This window comes from Aspergillus stella-maris, assembly GCF_047715825.1.
Source record: "Aspergillus stella-maris strain CBS 113639 unplaced genomic scaffold BDV14scaffold_73, whole genome shotgun sequence".
NCBI classification, from domain to species: domain Eukaryota; kingdom Fungi; phylum Ascomycota; class Eurotiomycetes; order Eurotiales; family Aspergillaceae; genus Aspergillus; species Aspergillus stella-maris.
This window is the reverse complement of record NW_027396867.1, coordinates 138,316-154,724: the sequence shown is the minus strand read 5'-3', so window position 1 is coordinate 154,724 and position 16,409 is coordinate 138,316. Positions and strand designations below refer to the sequence as shown.

Sequence of the window (16,409 nt, the reverse complement as noted above, 5' to 3'; positions counted from 1 at the left end):
AGTGGACATGCTTAACATGCTCTAGGGACTTTAACAAGCATGACCACCAAGCAAGCTGCTCATGCCCTAAGAGGCATGACGGGCAGGATAAGGCAGATATTTTACCTAAGGGTGAAATACCCTGCCAGGGTATAAAAGGACGCTTATTGCCTACTATATTTACTTCTGTCTCTCGTGCCTTATCTTTAGTCTATAGTAACATAGTTAGATCGCCAGAACTACTATTGCACTTTCTACTTTGTCTTCTCTCTCTTAATATTAAAATACCTAAGGTCCAATTTAACACTTAGCAGGACGACCCTGACCTTATCTAACAATTGGTTCAAGCTGGGGGCCATAAATGGTAGTATCACTATAAGTATTAAGTAACAATTAGAGATATATTTAAGTAGACTAGTACTATCTAGCAACTACCGCTTGTTATAGTGCCAGCTTGGAGCCTCATTCTGGGCACCATGCCCAGAATAAAGATCGCGAGGTTCCGCCTGGCTGACTAAGAGGTCACGTGCATTTCAAGTACCTGGGTACTGAGAGTCTAAGACTCTATTCCGGGCACTGTGCCCGTAATAAGGATCGCGAGATTCTGCCTGCTCTGACCGCCTGGTTGACTAATACTTCCCCAACTCTAGTGTTAATCCTGTTCCTGATCTCTAAGCGACGTCTTGTTATTCTAAGCGCCTGTTTAATAGCCCAATTCTATGTTCTGCCCATGTATCTACTTTATTAGCCTGTTCCAAATACACTCCTGAGTCCACACCTTGACACCACTAGTATTTATTTAAGTAAGAGTTAGCAAGGATTATATAGTTCCCCTTGGTAAAGAATATATATTTCCTGCTTTATACACTATATTAACCACAACTTTTACTAGGACTAACCACCAGGAGCCTTGAGGCTACTAAGTTTAGCTAGATACACTATTTAAAGAGGAACTGATTCTATATACAAAGATATTTTATTTAATTTCAAGTGTTTAATAGCTGTAGGATAACTACTATAGCTGTTATAACCAAAACGGATGTAAATAACAGTAAATAATCTTGATGAATTATTATTTTATACGTCCGAAAAAGGAAGATCTTGGCAAAATTATGCAATTCAGGGTCTATCAGGTGCGAACCTGAGTCGAACCTGATAGAACCGCGATCCGACTCAGGTTCCAAAAGTCGGAACCTGAGAACCTCAGGTTCAGGTTCGAGGTTCCAACCTTTGGAACCTGAATCGGACCATTACGAGGCCTACTAATATCTGGCGGGGAGCAGGTAGTAGGGAATCTTAAAGAGTAAGCAGGTGTTTCTTGTAGTCCCAGGAGACCTACTAGTTGAAAATTACTAGACTGTGATGGTAGCTTTCCTTAGTCTTTGGGAGAACCACTTTCTTAATCTCTTTATTATCATGTTTATCAAGATTAATCACGCATTTAAGTTTAAGACCACATTTTTTGCCATGTTGCTTAGTTGGCAAGGAGTGATGGTTAAAGGAAAAGGAAAGAGTCATACGGCCGGCAAGTAAGTTTTAAATTCAAGACTTTCCCTCTAATTTGCATCTTCTCACCAGGATCAAAATGCGCTTTCTGGTAGCTTGGTTGAAGAATATTCAGGTGCCTGAACCCCTGACCTGAAGGCGCCGGAACGTGGGCGGCAAAGCGGCGAAGGAGCAGGCGCTGGGACGGGTGAGCTCCGACATATACATGCTGTTGTATGTTTTTTTTTTTTTTTTGCGAGCAAAGCCTTTTTTTGTTTGCGAGGGAAGGTCATGAAATGGAGAAAGGGCCGGTGGTTGTATAGCTTTAGTCAACAGGGTAGGGTGCTGATACAAGATAGGTAAAAGAGTATCATAAACTGTCATTGCTTATATATAGCTTTTGAGTCCACACCATGTCCATTCATAAGTATGTTTACTCCTCAACCTCAACAACCTTCTTCCTCCCCTTGCGATCAACCCGCTCGTCATTCGGATCGAACCCGCCCTTGCCCCAAGCAGCCCACTCCTCCGTCTCAGCCATATAATCCTCTGGGGTAAATGACGTTCCATCCTTCTTCTCGCGCTCAAGCAACTCAAAGAAACGCGGGTAGTTGATTTTACTATGCCACTTACCGTTGACATTGAACCGGCTTGACGCAATAAGAACACAACAACTGTGCGCGTGCTCAGCGGCAATACCATAGTCCAATCCGCGGCGGAGGAGCTCGTCGTTTAGAGCCACGACAAAAGAAGCAATCTCTTCGTAGAAAGGAACGTTTTGCATTGTCAATCCTGCGCCGGCGGATGTACTTGTTCCACAGTATGTCACACCCTTGATCTCGATGAAGCAGGGGAGGGCCTTTTCAACGAGGTTTGCATAGCCGGTGACTTCATCGTCGATGTTGAAGCCCTTGACGAGGGTTAGACGAAAGACTGTTCGCTGAATGTGTCTCTTCTCACGAAGGATATCGAGACACCGCTGGAATCGCTCCCAGAAGTCGCGGTGCAAAGGACGGTCGATCTTGCGGAGGCTGTCGCGGTTCGAGGCATCGATTGAGACGTATAACTGTGTGACGCGGTGCAGGGCAGCGAGTTGGTCTGGGTGTTGGGCGTTGCAGACGAGGAATGACGAGATATGTTCGGAGTGGAGGAGGTCCAGGAAGCGGTTGATGTGCGGGTAGAAAATCGGCTCGCCGACTAGTGACAAAGCGCAGTGGCGGATGCGCATTGCTTCTGCGAACCTTTCGGCGCGAACACCAGGGACACCGCGCATCATCTTGATCTTTTTGTAGTGCCCTTCTTTGACGCCATTGAAGATGAGATCGGGGTCGTCGACTTTCCAGCGCCATGTTGTTCCGACAGGGTTGGTGCCGTGGCGCCAACAGAATACGCATTTGTTGCTGCAAGATAGCGAGGGCGTGGCTTCCATGCAGAGGTGGGACCGGATGCCATAGAAGGAGTACTTGTAGCAGGAGCCGCGGCCGCGGAGTGCGGATTTTGTCCAGCGGCAGATCTTTACACCGGAGTGGGAGCCCACGATCGTGTAACCTTGCTTTGTGAGAGAGGTGTAGGTAGGCGAGGTCTTAGGAACCATCTCCTTTTCGGTGGGTTGAATGGCGGAGGCGCCGGCGGTTGTGAAGTCAACTGGGACAGGCGAGTTGCCGACTTGACCGTTGGATCCGAACTTGATATCTTCAAGATCAACAACATTTTGAGCTTTCTTGCGGTTCTTTGGCTTGGTAGTACCGGACTCTTCGTCGTCGGATGCTTCCTCGTCACTCTCAAGAGGGTCACCGCTGCCGGGAACACCTTCTCCGAGACCGCCGTTCTTCACAATATCGCCCAGAATATCTTGAAGTCCAGTAGACCACTCCTTGAGAGAAGCCTCCGCATCACTCTTAACATCACCGAATCCAAGAGGGTACGCTCTCTTCTTGTTGGTGAGTTTGGCCATCCAGCGGTCAAGTTCCTTGGCTTGAGAGCAGAACCCTTCTTCTTCTGAAGGCCATCCCTCTTTATCTCCAAATCCGAAAACAGTATATCCAGCAAGAGTAGACAGAGATCCAGTATCAATGCGAAAGTCATGGTGAGTCTCGTCGAGGTGGCCGAGGAAGGTATCCAGAATAGTATCAATGTTGTAGGTAGGAATCAGGAAGCAGTAGACGTAGCGAGTGCCAGGGGATGTGGAAGGAGGCTTCGGCGTAGTTGTAAAATAATCATCATAGTCTACCTCGGCCAAATCGTGGATCTGAGGCGGCAGAAGTCCGCGCTCGCGGTTGTCGGGGTCGCCCTGGGATTGCGCCGCGGCGCGCAAATCTTCCAGCAGCTTTTTGGCATAACTCTCGGTGCTTCCGGTCAACGACGCCCAGAAGATGATAGGCTGGATGAAGGTCACAGCCTGTTCCTCAGTCGTCGCATCCACTTTCTTTCCACCCTTGACCGGTTTCTTGCCTGTCACTCGCTTCGGTCCGGCCGATGGCTTGGGTGAAACGCGGCCGCTGTTGGGCGCACTGGGCTCCTTCTTCTCTGATACGGGTAGATCATCGGCCTTCCTAATCTTTTCCGGAGAGTGACTACGAGGCGACGGTGGGACAGAGGAAGCGGTAGCGGTCTTGGATCGAGTCTGAAGCGCGCGTCGGATACGGACGATAGCGAGGACGGTGGCAACGGCGATAAGCAGAGGAAGGCGCAGTGAGTGCCAGAGGGTCAAGAGACCTATCACGAAGAATAATTAGTTCTCAGATTCTGTAGAAAGACGCAGGTCTCATGCGGGAACAAACCCTGGTCAGCGGAGGACTCGACCATTTCGAAGTCAATGTCGCCCCTCTCAAAGAGCGGGGTGTGTTGTCGCAAGGAAATTCCTACTGAGGAAGGCGAGTTCAGCCTAGGTTGAGCATTGCAGATGGAGAACTCCCAGTACTACAGCACGAAAGAGAACGAGGACTAGATTATCCCCTTGGCGCAGCGTTGGAGGAGTTGGCGCAGGTTGAATGAAGATTATTTCGACTTTTTGTGGTTGGTCCGCGGAGGCGACACCTTGACACCTGAGGCAGGAATGGCATATACTGGGCGTGAATAAAGAATTTCTATATTGAATGAGAACAACTGATGAAACCTGTAATATTTATGAAATTTTACATTAGACATATCAACATAAACCATCTATGGATATCTCCTCTTAGTTTACCGTGTCCCGTGTATATAGGGATATGTCAAACATCACCACCATACTTCTCCCTAATAATCCGAAACGCATCCAGCATCGTCCTCCCCTGATTTGCAAACGACTTGAATCCCCCCTCGCCATCCTTTGCATTCTCAGCATCCATGACATCCTCCTCAGTAACCCACTCAAAGTCCCTATGCTCAGCCGGGTCCAGCTTCACCATCTCTTCCCAGCGTCTCTCCAATCCCACCTCAATGCCATTGCCATTGTCCTCCTCAGCAGGAGCCGGTACTCCATTCTCCTCCCCATCTTCATCCTCGGCTCCAGTGCGAGGAATACATGCTGCCTCATGGACCTCAACAATAAACGTAAACTTGACCGCAGAAATAATCTGCCCAATCCGCTCCCTAACCCACTCCTCCTTCCCAGCTAACTCGACAAACCTCGAAACTCTCAACCCACTCTCTTCAAATACCTCGCGTGCAACTCCATCAAGCAGATTCTCATCTTCGGGGTCGCATGATCCACCGGGACCCTCCCATTGCCCGCCGTAGGAGTCTTCGTAGGAGCGTTGCAGGAGTAAGAGGCGGAGCTGATTCTTGTCCTGGGCTGGTTCACTTGGATCTCCGTTTTCAAGATCTAAAGCCTTTGGTTGTGCTGTTCTTGAAAATATAAGTCCGCCGCCTACATAGTGCGTGTATTGAGGGTTTGCGGCGCGGAGGTCTGCGAAGGGCACCGCGTATGCTTGGAGGTGCGGGGCAACGGTGTAAGTGTATTTGAGTGTCATTGTGTTCATTTTCTCAGACTGTTCATGCTCCTTCAGAGCCCTCTTGCGCTTCTGAGATGTTTCAACGGGGTGGTTAAAGGTTCTGCCTGCGGTTGTTAAGTGGGTGACTCATGTCAGATTGTATACGAGATGTACCTTATGGATGTGGCCGAGCGGCCTCAGCAGTGGGTCAATCATGGTATACTCAGCCCAGTTCTACGATGAAGAATAAGCATGCAGCCACAACCAGTGTCGCCATTTCTTGTGTCTTCAATGGCTACGGGAAATCCTAGAGTAATTTGGTTATAACTTGAAAAGTATAGAATAGGAAATGGTGGCTATGTTGTACATAAAAAAGGCCGCCATTTAGCTGAGTAAACCTACCCTCAATGGTCCACCTGAAATTCTTTATCGTTGAGTCTTTGCTTCATGCTTGATTCCTAGATCCCTTGCAAGCAGCCTGTTTTATGACTGAGTTATTTTTTGATTAAAAAGCCAGCAAAGAATTCCCCGATTCGCTTATAGTCTTCCATGGCAATGACTGAGGAAACATCTGTGGAAAAGCCGTCAGCAATATTGATTGGGAAAGAGGGACAATTAGATACTAACATTGGTCAGGTCGAAAAATAATAATGGCACCATTACCAGGACTAATCTCAAGGTATTCATAAAGATGTCCGTGGACTTTGTTGTAGCTCTCATCGTCGAAGAATATCTTGTGGAGGTCTGTTCATGTTAGCTGAATCGTCTTCGATAAGCATTGGAGCAGAACAGGCCTCTTATCTTGTTCTTTCCGGTAACTGGGTAGAAGGCCAATGGTATTTGCTCGAGTTCGATATCATGTCGTGATCCATAGCCAACGAGGACTGGCTCGATGAGGCTATCGACATCACCACCATCCAGTCGGAACTTCTTCAGTGGGCTCTCGTTTGAGTCGAGGTACGCCCCGACCTGGACCTTCATTAGTAGGGTATCCAGGGAATTGACTGATTAGAATTACCTCATCCAGTCGCTCCTTGTTCTTCGCAACAGCGATATCTCCCGCAAACACCATAACCCTCCAACGCCCATCAGACTTCAACGCCGACGCCAGCTGAACAGGCTTCGAATCACAATACCTCACAACCTGCGAGCTAGGCAGCCTCATACCAACCACAACATTACTCGCCAAAGGCTCGGACAACCCAAGATCAAGTGTAATAGGCGACTGATCATACTTCGCCGTCAAACCAGCCGTATACTTGCCAGCCTTGACGAACCCCTCCTGAAACTCAGCAGGTGAGGCCATACCCTTAGTCGAGAAGAGCTTCGAGAAGTACCGGTCGAATTCGATCAAGTCGATTGCTACCTTTTGGCGTTCCAAGACGTATGTTTCGAGTAGAGAAGGCGGGGATAGACCCTTCAGGACATGTGCCAGTTTCCAGCCGATGTTATATCCATCTTGCAGACTAACATTCATACCCTGTCCGGCTTTTGGCGAATGCGTATGGCACGCATCACCAGCAAGGAAAACGCGGTAGTCCTTGTGGAAGTTATCTGCATGCCGCTGCCCAATGGCATAAGCAGACCACCATACTGTCTCCGTGAATTCGATCTCATACTGGCTTAGAATATTTCTCGCTGCCTGCTGGAGATCTTCCAAGTTGACGTCCTTTGCTTTCGTCCCGGCCGGTAGTTCGATGTAGAATCTTGTCAGGTTGGTACTTTCGCCTTCTCGCGGGATGATCAGGAGGTTCCCTGCTTTTGAGCGGATAGAGGCCTTTTTCCTGATATCGGGGAAGGTTGTTCGCGGGATCATGTCCATAACACCCCATACTGCATCTGTGCTGTCGCCTATCATGGTGTAGCCTAGGCTTCTGCGGACTGTACTGTGGGCTCCGTCGCAGGCCTACTCTATTCAATCAGCAAACTGCTCTCCTGAGAATAGATAGAAGCCTTGAAGATCCATGATACATACCAAGACATACTTCGCCTCAAAAACCCTAACCTCACCATCTCCCACCCTTTCAGCCGTAATTTTGACAGGAAACTCATCCCCTTCTCCCTCATTCACCCTTACATCCCTAATATCCCACCCATACACCACTCCATGCCTTCCCCTACTAAACCTCCCCATCGCCTCAATCATAAGCCCATTAATCCTCGCCTGGTTAAGAATAACATGCGGCACATGAGATAAACCAGGCTTTACATCCGCCGCGCGCCCAGAGCGTATGATCCCAGCATTCCCATTTTCCTTCCCCTGCGTACCTCCCTCTCCCTCCTCAGACCAAAACACAACCTCAAGAACATGATAAGCTTCCCTAAGCAACTCCTCGCCCAGCCCAAAGGACTCGAATATCTCGACTGTTCGGCATTGAACACCGTCTGCTTGGCCCATTTGGAGCGGACCAGACCGCTTCTCGAGGATTGTACATGGAATTCCATACCGCGAGAGCCATGTTGCGGCGCTGAGGCCTGCTGAGCCGCTGCCTGCTATTAGGACTTCTGAGCGCTGGGGTGGGTATGTTTCCTCTTGGGGTTGTGTTCGGGTTTGTGTTTGTGGAGACATTGCGGGGAAGGTAAGTAGAGGGTTAGTATAGAAATTGATATAACGTGTGAGGAAGAAGGGTAGGGATAAGGTAATCTGATGGCAGAGGGTATCTCTTGTGTACGTCGGTCATAATATTAGCGTCTTACTGCTTTATGGACTGCTCGGAGGGAGTCCGGGATGGATCCCGAACGTCCGGAATCAGTTCCGGTTGATGCTGGGGCCTCGGATGTTGGACGTCTAACTACGTAGCGTATCTGGTAGGCGAGTATACAGATATTACCTCAAGGTTCTGCTCGTGGGGTTCAGCGGATAAGATTTTCTGGTCTACGGCTCTATCTACGGCATCTAATATAGTGGTTTTCCGCGGGCAACCCTAGGTCTACCCACCGCAAGCAGTACATCGGTTTCATATGGCTCTACAATACCCTACGTAGCTTATAGAAATGTATACCATCAGCAAATTCATGTCATTAAGCATCTTCTAAATCGTTATATATGATGTCCATGTTGATCACGGCCTATCCGCAGAAGGCCAATCCATCAGGTATTCTCTCCCAACGCCAGCGCCGGTGCAAAAAACGCCTTCATCGCCACCTGAGCGACGTGCAGGACAAAGCATGAGTGGGTATAAGCGTAAGCCCATAGCATATTTTACAGGAAGTACTCGCTGCGCCCTCCGCGCTGTTGTGGGACGTGCCGTTGGTCGTCGGCGACTGCGTGGAAGAGCTTAAACTCTGCGTTCAGATCTTCGTTGATCTCGCATACTGATGCCAGATTTCCACAGCGGTAGCAGTAGTTTGGTGCACTCCAGACGGTGACGACGTTGTTGTTGTTGAAGTGGTACTTGTACCCCTCGTTTACGAGCTGGTGGGCTCGGGCGATGAGTGTTAGGTCATTGACGTGACAGAATTCGTCTGCTACCTTGTCGCCGAACAACCAACCTGGTAGAGTTAGTACCTATGTGGGTCTGAACGCATTCGCCCGACTTACCAGCACCTCGAGGACTCACTGCCCATGTTTCAACATCGTCCGGATCTGACCACACCAAGTCACAGAATGCACCTTCGTGCGGAATTTCTTGAGCTCTGGCGACGACGCGGACCTGATCCAGCGTTCGGATCTCGGGACTCAGTCCTCCGTGAACGCACAGTACCCGACCATCAATTATAGCACCGAGAGTCATGAAGTCGAACACCTGACAGCACGCCTTCCATACAGATGCGTTTCCGTACTTTTGTAGACACTCCTCGTAGAAACCATAAACTTGTGTGATTTGTCGAGATTCGTGGTTGCCGCGAACGAGCGTTACTCGGTTAGGATACCTTCACGTAGTCAGTATCAAACATCTCAGACAGGTCTCAGAACAAACTTTGCCTTCAGACACAGTAGTAATGTCAGTGTCTCCAAACTAAAGTATCCTCTGTCCACATAGTCACCAAGGAAGACGAAGTTCCGCTCGACAGCGATATCTGTAGATCCTGAACTCTTGTTTTCACCCTCTCCAGCATCCTCGGCCCCTTCCTCATCGTTCTCCTCTCCAGTACCCGGGTTCTTCAATTTTTTCCGTAGCGATGGGTCCGTTATCGTAGTCGGCGGCTCGATGTCGTCCGATGTGATGACAGAGCTCTTCGGGGGCTCAGCAATCTTCGCACCTGGCATCCCACCAGAGACGCGAAATAGTTCTAAGAGGTCGTAGAATTGGCCGTGAATATCTCCGCAGACTGTTACGGGGGTTGAGACGGGTTGAATATTCGATTCTGATTCCAGACGCACATTAGAGAAACCAAGAGCGTTGTAGTAGAAATCCGCTGAGCAGGGCAGCCTACCTTCCATCATAAACTCCTTCACAATCTCACATAGTTGCTTCATATGTGACTCCGACAGGTACTTGCAATCCTTCGCAGCTTCCAACCACTCGTCAGGCCCAGCATTGCGCTTCAGCTTCGCGGGCCCCGGCTGAGGGATTTTGCTTCTGGTATCAGGCATTACGGTAATCGCAAGAAGTGAACAAAATAAGAGTAGGCCAAAGTGATGGTAAGAATGTCGAAAACAGAAAATCAGTGGAAAGGTATCGCATGAGCTGTCCGCAGATAGGCCGGACTCCGGTCGTGCTTCATCCCTTCCCCGCAGCCCTGTGGTTATCGCGGATTTGCAGTCACGTGCGTTTATTGCCCGTGGTCAGCGGGGAGTCCCAACTCTCATAGTGCAAGGTCACCTGCAGGCCTCAGCTTCAGCAGGCTGTCATCGGAGTCGCTCACTTGTTTCTGGAATGTGAGGCTTTACTCAGAAACTGCTTTCATACGACCGCTATCATCCGTTCTTTGTCAACGCTTGCCGGTGATCAACACGAAATCGATCCCTGCTGGGACCCAATATGACGCAGATTCTGTCCAAGTCTGGCGGAGGCGTTCTTCAGATTTCGGCTTCTGCGACTCAGAAAAATGCGCCCGCTGCTAAGAAGACACCAAAGCCTCCAGCCCCGCGGTTGAAGCTGCTTGTGCGGCGTCTACCTCCGGGACTGACACAGGAGGAGTTTGAGACGGCGTTGGGCCCGGACTGGAAGGTTGGAGGTGGAAAGGTCAGCTGGGCTCAGTACAAGCCTGGAAAGGTTTCGAAAGAGTTAGTATTGCATTTCAATCGCTCTTGTTGGTATGTTGGCTAACGGTTTCAATTACAGTCCAGCTAAACCCTCGCGCCCTTCTCGGGCGTACCTCTACGTCGTTTCGAACGAACAAATCGGCCCTCTCTCAGATAAAGTACGAGCCACCTCATTCAACGATGCCCGCAACACCGCCAATGACCCTGTCCTACTGGGGCCCCCGAATTTGGAATTCGCACCGTATGCCAAAATACCCGGCAGTCGGGTCCGCAAAGATGCTCGGCAGGGAACAATCGATCAGGACCCTGAGTTCATTCAGTTCCTCGAGAGCCTTACGCAGCCGATTATCAAGCCCGGTCCAGGCGAATCTACTGAAGGAGAAGATAAGAAGGAGGCTATAACAACCACTCCACTGGTCCAATACATAAGAGAGAAGAAGGCGAACAAGGCCAAGGAGGCCTCGAACAAGTCATCGAGACGATCGGAAAGAGAGACAAAGGCAGAAAAGGTCCAGTCAAAGAAGCTGCTCCAGCGGCCTGACAAGGAAGCTTTGCCTGCCAGTGCTGAGAAAACGGAGAAGAAGTCACGGAACGACAAAGCTACGAAAGAAGCTGTCAAGGCGGCGAACAAGCAAGCCGCGAATGTGGCATCGAAGCAAGCCGCAAAGACAGCTCCGGCTCAGAACGCGCCCAAGGATGCGGCATCGCCTGCGCCAGAACGGAAGAGGGAGCGCGGAAATGCTGCGGCTGTCGGCAAGATTCTACAGCGAGACTTGGGACTCGCGCCATCAAGCAATCGTCGACGAGGCGGACGAGGGGCGTCCGGAGATGGTGAAACTCGAACCGAGCAGAGCGCTGCATCGGAGGCCAGCAAGAGGGATACACCCGCAAAATCACCAAAGGGACCCGCGGCCCAGGACGCGAACGCCAAACGAACCAACACACCTCAACCCAGCGAAACCCCTCCAGCCCAGAAACCCGAAGCTGGCGCGTCTGCACCACCTAAATCTACACCACGAGGCCCGAAAGGAGGAAGAGGAAAACAGGCAGCTGCAGCTGCACCACCAACGCCCACTCCCACTGCTACGCAAGCATTCCTCAAACACGCCAACCCATCTCAAGGCGTGACGGAGCCGCTCCTCGAAACCGCCTTCTCGCCCTTCGGTAAGGTCGTCAAGGTCGAGATTGACAAGAAGAAGGGGTTTGGTTACGTTGACTTTGCAGAGCCAGAAGGTCTACAGAAGGCTATCTCAGCTAGTCCGGTGACAGTCGCTCAGAGCCAAGTCGTGGTCCTCGAAAGGAAAGCCAACCCCGGCGCAGAGAAAGGTCGCGGTAAGGGTCGCGGCGAGGCGAAACAGTCCAACCCGGCCGCGGACGCCAGCACCAGCGGCAATGCAAGCCCGACCACAAGCACCAATGCTAGCTCCAACCGCGGTGGGAAATCCGGCGAGGGAGGCGGAGGCTCAGGAGGCTCTCGAGGACGGCGCAGTGGCCGCGGAAAGGGCGGTTCCAAGGGCAATGGAAATGCTAATGGAGGAGGCGGTGGTAATGCAAACGCGTCGGAGAGCAAGCCTGCCGAGACGAAGTGATGTATCCTACTGTGTTATGATAATGGATAATGAAGGACGAGGTCAACGTACGATATGATTCAGATTTTCGCGGTTTCGAGAATCCTTCACGTGCCGCCCTTGGCAGCGCGTCTTCCTCTTACCAGAGTCGTGATAGGCGCGGAGGCAGCAGACAAAGCTTACATCTCACCTAGCTGCCTGGAGCTTCTCACCTTTTACCTACCTCTCTCATGCGACATCTCCGACCCCTGGGCTTAATACCTTTAGCTCCTCCCTCACCTCAACATAGCTACCATTTGATTCTTCGTTCTCTGCAATTCGCGTTCCTCAGCACTCGTCTTCACCTCCTCCGACCGCATCTCCGCACCCCGACCCCAACCTCCGCTCCGCATCGACATCCCCACCACCAGTCACACCCAACATGCCCCGAAAGACCAGAGAACCCAAATCACCGACCTCGAAACCAAATACTAAACCTACCACATTACCAGAAGACTTCCCAACCAACTCCTTCCCCACAATCTCCTCCTTCGAATCCTTCCTCTCAACCCACCACAACACCCTTCCAGGCCTCTACCTCAAACTCGCCAAGAAATCCTCCGGCATCCAATCCATAACCGCCGCAGAAGCAGTCGAAGTAGCCCTCTGTTTCGGCTGGATAGACGGGCGCTCGAACTCACTCGATGAGACCCACTGGACGGTGCGGTATACACCGCGTCGCGCCAAAAGTCTCTGGTCCGCGAAGAATGTCGCCACCGTCGCAAGATTAATAGAGGAGGGCCGAATGAGATCTGCTGGGTTGGAAGCTGTTGAGGCTGCGAAACGCGATGGGCGGTGGGAGAGGGCTTATGATGGGCCTGCTGGGATTGAGGTCCCCGGTGATCTGGAGAGGATGTTGAATAAGAAGGGGAATGAGCATGTTAGGGGGGTTTGGGAGGGGTGGAGGAAGAGTAAGCGGTATGCGGTTTTGCATAGGTTGCAGGTTGGGAGTAGGGATGTGATGAAGAGGGGGAGGGTTATTGAGGGGGTATTGGAGATGTTGAGGGATGGAGATGTGGGAGGGTCGAGCGGGCAGGAGAAGGGGAAGGTGAAGACTGAGAAGGCATATAAGGTTGAGAAGAAGACGGTAACAAAGGCGGAGAAGGAAACTGTTGAGCGAGCGTCGAGAGCCAAGGTGTCGAAGTCGAAGATCAATGACGAGGCTTCGATATTGTCTATTGGAGGTACGAGTACTAGACAACTGCGGTCTCGAAAACCGGCACCTCTGTAATATCCTCGTATACAGACATCATACATCTCCTACCAATGATACTCAGCTTTCCCTTAGTCAAAATCCGGGCATATGCTTCTTCATTCTACAATCTACAGGCTAGCAAGAGCATCATCCAAAGGAACTCCTCCTTTTAGGATCCTCCTCCATCAAACCCGCAACAACCCTCCTTACCTTTTCCACCGCATCACCACTACCAATCTCAATTTCAAATATCCATTTCCATTCTCAACATCCGCCAAAATGTCCAATACCCTCCCAAAAGCCCAACAGTCGTTCATCACCCGCTGCCCAAACGGCGCCTCAGCAACATTTCCCTGACTCCGCCGGATGTACTGCACCATCTCGGGGGCAAGCCACTCCATCGTAAACCCGCCCGTCCCACCAACATCAACAAGGACAGCATCTTCATTCTCGTGTAGAACGGCATTCGCGGGCTTAACGTCCAAGTGCGTGAGACCTCGGCAATGGAGGGAGCGGAGAGCTTGACCTATCTGTTTAGCCCTTTGAACTATCGGGAGAGCCGAGTCTCTCTCGGGATTGTGCTTGGTCTTAGTCTTGGTCCTCTCGATGACGCTGTCTAAATCTCCTCCGGTATTAATATTCCATCAGAAACCCTGTAAGCACCATGTCTTCCTTCGGCCCTTGCCCTGGGTGCAATCGATGAGTCTTGTATGGGTTCTCCGAACAAACAACACCGACAATCTGCGCAATGTTCGGTTCGCCGCGTACTCGGGCGAGGACGTTGATTTCATCGAGGATACACTGCGTGTCTTCGGGGATGTATATCGGGCGATCAATCGTCTTGTACGCGAACTTTTGATTTTGATTTTGATGCCAAGATGGGACTCGTACTACAGAGACTGTTGGATAGATGTCTTTGTCTTCTAGAAGGTCGAGAGTCGAAGTGTTGTAATGTGCGAGGTTATGGTGTCTAGCAACCAACTCGAGGGGCGGGTATATCATCCGCTCTGGGTCCTCTGTGAGGTTGTAACGTACCTTTGGAAAGAGAGATAGGAAGTAATTCTCTGTATCGTGATGCCCTGCTCGGAGGTGGATTGTGTTCTGTGGTTGCTGCGGCTCAGACTGCTTAATGGTGGTCAAATTCAACGCAAGAAGCGTGACTGTATCGTCTAACAGATGTAGCAAGGAGAGATCTATTGCATGGATGAAGTTCCGGAACAGTGACCCGCGTTTGAGGTAACCTAGGTTGAGTATTGAGTCTGGTAGATCCCAGTCAACAATCACTCTGATCCACCATGTTGAGCTATTGTTATGGTATGAGAGTCTGGCTTGGGGTGTGGCCGAGAACGTCGCGGTATGATTTGAAGTCTAAGGATGGAAAAGTGATCTCCCCGAGCATCTGAGCTTGTTCAAGTCGAGTTCTTCTTTCGTCTAGACATGGAGTCTATAAAGATTGAATACGAGTGGGCGTAAATCATTGACAGCGGTGAGACCCACTAAATTTGAGCTAAACTGTATTGGTACTAGCGCTGATAAGCTTGAAGCTACGAATAAATTTTCGACAAGCTGTCAGTCAAGGCACGATCTACGAATCTACATGAGATTAAGAAAAGATCTTTCATAAGAAAAATTCATTGCAATTCGCTAACTGATCCAACAATTTCTCGAACCAAACACCAACATCAAGGTGAAAATAGGAAAAGAGAAAAGCCTTTCAGACCTCCTCGACACCCACCAAGACCGGCCGACCGAAGTCAAGACGCCAGGACAAGGTCAAGATCATCACCACTCCCTGGACCAGCGCAATCCCAGAACAGGACCGGCGAACCAGTCTGCTCCAAAGAAAGCAAGGTCGAGACGGGAGTAAACACGGCTTCACTTTAGGGCATCGAGGACATAGAAGTCATCAGCAAGGGTTGGGGGTGTGGCTCATTAGATGAGCTCAATGAGGGACGTCTACTCTAAAGTGATTCTTTGAACTGTAGAGAAGGCAGTCAGCAAATGTTGCTTGGAAGGTAGAGAGAGGAATCCCCAATGTAGGGGGAGGGGAGAACATACGTAGAGTCGCTTGATTTTCAAAATGAACGGGGGAGAGCAGCCTTTTATAATATTCTGCCGGCGGCCATTTGGCGCTAGTGACTAGCGAGGTCAGGTGGACTTAGCAGGAAAAAAAAGTTTTGCGTGGGTCCACTCCTTCTAGAATTTCCAGGCTGGCCAATCTACATACAGAAGTTCATGAGCTCTTTTTGCTGCATCCACTAAACGCCTTGATATTATCAAATATTATTACGTTTGTCGTGTTTTTCTCGGTCGACACGCCTTTCTAGAACACCGTCCGGCCGGTAGAGTGAGGCAGACGGGTGGAAGTATCCAGTTCGAGATCCGAGAGCGAGACACTGTGAGCCTAGGCAGATCTCAGTCTGTTTAGCAGTAAACGACTCACGAGTCTGAGAGAACAATTTGAAGATAGCATGAGTTTCAGTAATAAGTATGACTGTCGATGGTCTGGCTTGGTTCTCGATTGTAGACATGTTGAGTCGCAAAACCTAACATATAGGTCGTTAAAAAGTAGCCTGATGCCTCTGGCGATGGAGAAATCCGCCCCGCCTACTGCCTTGCGAGTCGCTATTTGCTAGTACCATATGAGAGAAGTTCTGCCAATTGACCTTGCAAGCTGCCCGGTGGTCAACATCAGACTCGATGAAGAAGAGCTCATTCTTGCTTGAGGATAGATACCCTCATGGGAACCGCCAGGTGTATTTGCTGGTAATATAATAATTCAACAAAGTGAATTCTAGTTGCATTGGTCTTTTGTATATAGTAAAGAACATCTGTATCCTGGTGTTGAAGCACGGTCTGGCTCAATAAGACGTTGACTGCTGGATATATATACTTCTGCGGTGCCTGTTTGTCAAGTAGGCATACACATCTACTTCGGCTGTACACCAAACAAAAACTGGCTATGAGTCTAACAATAATTTACTCGAGACTCCCAAGCAACAATCCAGCTATTTGAAATGAACTTCAAACACTAGAATCAGCACATATGATGCACTTTCTCATGACTGTAGTTCATGCAG

General features: G+C 50.0%; 7 protein-coding genes across 7 annotated transcripts; 3 read left to right on the top strand and 4 right to left on the bottom strand.

Annotated features, from left to right (window-relative positions):
* Positions 1–1,336: 1,336 nt before the first annotated feature.
* Positions 1,337–1,738, top strand: BDV14DRAFT_181790 (uncharacterized protein). The gene has a single exon (XM_073770117.1). It carries the CDS (start codon positions 1,342–1,344, stop codon positions 1,510–1,512), a length of 171 nt encoding a protein of 56 aa, XP_073623823.1. The 5' UTR covers positions 1,337–1,341; the 3' UTR covers positions 1,513–1,738.
* On the bottom strand, positions 1,673–4,445 carry BDV14DRAFT_181789 (flavodoxin and radical SAM domain protein). The gene is made up of 2 exons (XM_073770116.1): positions 4,245–4,445; positions 1,673–4,179 (listed from the first exon to the last, which is right to left on the bottom strand). Exons 1-2 carry the CDS (start codon positions 4,267–4,269, stop codon positions 1,898–1,900), a joined length of 2,307 nt encoding a protein of 768 aa, XP_073623822.1. The 5' UTR covers positions 4,270–4,445; the 3' UTR covers positions 1,673–1,897.
* A 231-nt stretch (positions 4,446–4,676) lies between these two features.
* On the bottom strand, positions 4,677–8,330 carry BDV14DRAFT_211517 (putative phenol 2-monooxygenase; the record flags this gene model as incomplete). Its single annotated transcript, XM_073776104.1, has 7 exons — positions 4,677–5,435; positions 5,948–5,949; positions 6,006–6,111; positions 6,198–6,347; positions 6,397–7,284; positions 7,354–7,883; positions 8,270–8,330. 7 exons carry the CDS (start codon positions 8,328–8,330, stop codon positions 4,677–4,679), a joined length of 2,496 nt encoding a protein of 831 aa, XP_073623821.1.
* A 51-nt stretch (positions 8,331–8,381) lies between these two features.
* Positions 8,382–10,052, bottom strand: sitA (TOR signaling pathway phosphatase SitA). The gene is made up of 4 exons (XM_073770115.1): positions 9,756–10,052; positions 9,299–9,686; positions 8,920–9,251; positions 8,382–8,870 (listed from the first exon to the last, which is right to left on the bottom strand). Exons 1-4 carry the CDS (start codon positions 9,913–9,915, stop codon positions 8,581–8,583), a joined length of 1,170 nt encoding a protein of 389 aa, XP_073623820.1. The 5' UTR covers positions 9,916–10,052; the 3' UTR covers positions 8,382–8,580.
* A 91-nt stretch (positions 10,053–10,143) lies between these two features.
* On the top strand, positions 10,144–12,316 carry BDV14DRAFT_136743 (putative nonsense-mediated mRNA decay protein Upf3). The gene is made up of 2 exons (XM_073766249.1): positions 10,144–10,548; positions 10,607–12,316. The coding sequence occupies exons 1-2, from the start codon at positions 10,304–10,306 to the stop codon at positions 12,114–12,116; spliced, it is 1,755 nt and encodes a 584-aa protein (XP_073623819.1). The 5' UTR covers positions 10,144–10,303; the 3' UTR covers positions 12,117–12,316.
* On the top strand, positions 12,317–13,450 carry BDV14DRAFT_136744 (YdeI/OmpD-associated family protein). Its single transcript, XM_073766250.1, has one exon. It carries the CDS (start codon positions 12,517–12,519, stop codon positions 13,363–13,365), a length of 849 nt encoding a protein of 282 aa, XP_073623818.1. The 5' UTR covers positions 12,317–12,516; the 3' UTR covers positions 13,366–13,450.
* Positions 13,451–13,699: 249 nt separating this feature from the next.
* Positions 13,700–14,429, bottom strand: BDV14DRAFT_181783 (uncharacterized protein). Its single transcript, XM_073770114.1, has one exon. The coding sequence runs from the start codon at positions 14,329–14,331 to the stop codon at positions 13,963–13,965; it is 369 nt and encodes a 122-aa protein (XP_073623817.1). The 5' UTR covers positions 14,332–14,429; the 3' UTR covers positions 13,700–13,962.
* Between the last annotated feature and the right edge of the window lie 1,980 nt (positions 14,430–16,409).

Excerpts from the sequence above, each read along its gene's own strand:
- BDV14DRAFT_136744 (XM_073766250.1), top strand. The coding sequence starts at position 12,517 with ATGCCCCGAAAGACCAGAGAACCCAAATCACCGACCTCGAAACCAAAT.
- BDV14DRAFT_136743 (XM_073766249.1), top strand. The coding sequence starts at position 10,304 with ATGACGCAGATTCTGTCCAAGTCTGGCGGAGGCGTTCTTCAGATTTCG. Across the intron at positions 10,549-10,606 it reads CCTGGAAAGGTTTCGAAAGA|TCCAGCTAAACCCTCGCGCC; the intron begins GTTAGTATTGCA and ends TTTCAATTACAG.
- sitA (XM_073770115.1), bottom strand. The coding sequence starts at position 9,915 with ATGCCTGATACCAGAAGCAAAATCCCTCAGCCGGGGCCCGCGAAGCTG. Across the intron at positions 9,687-9,755 it reads GAAGGAGTTTATGATGGAAG|AATCGAATATTCAACCCGTC; the intron begins GTAGGCTGCCCT and ends GTCTGGAATCAG. Across the intron at positions 8,871-8,919 it reads AGTGAGTCCTCGAGGTGCTG|GTTGGTTGTTCGGCGACAAG; the intron begins GTAAGTCGGGCG and ends TAACTCTACCAG.
- BDV14DRAFT_181783 (XM_073770114.1), bottom strand. The coding sequence starts at position 14,331 with ATGATATACCCGCCCCTCGAGTTGGTTGCTAGACACCATAACCTCGCA.
- BDV14DRAFT_181789 (XM_073770116.1), bottom strand. The coding sequence starts at position 4,269 with ATGGTCGAGTCCTCCGCTGACCAGG. Across the intron at positions 4,180-4,244 it reads CGAGTCCTCCGCTGACCAGG|GTCTCTTGACCCTCTGGCAC; the intron begins GTTTGTTCCCGC and ends TCTTCGTGATAG.
- BDV14DRAFT_181790 (XM_073770117.1), top strand. The coding sequence starts at position 1,342 with ATGGTAGCTTTCCTTAGTCTTTGGGAGAACCACTTTCTTAATCTCTTT.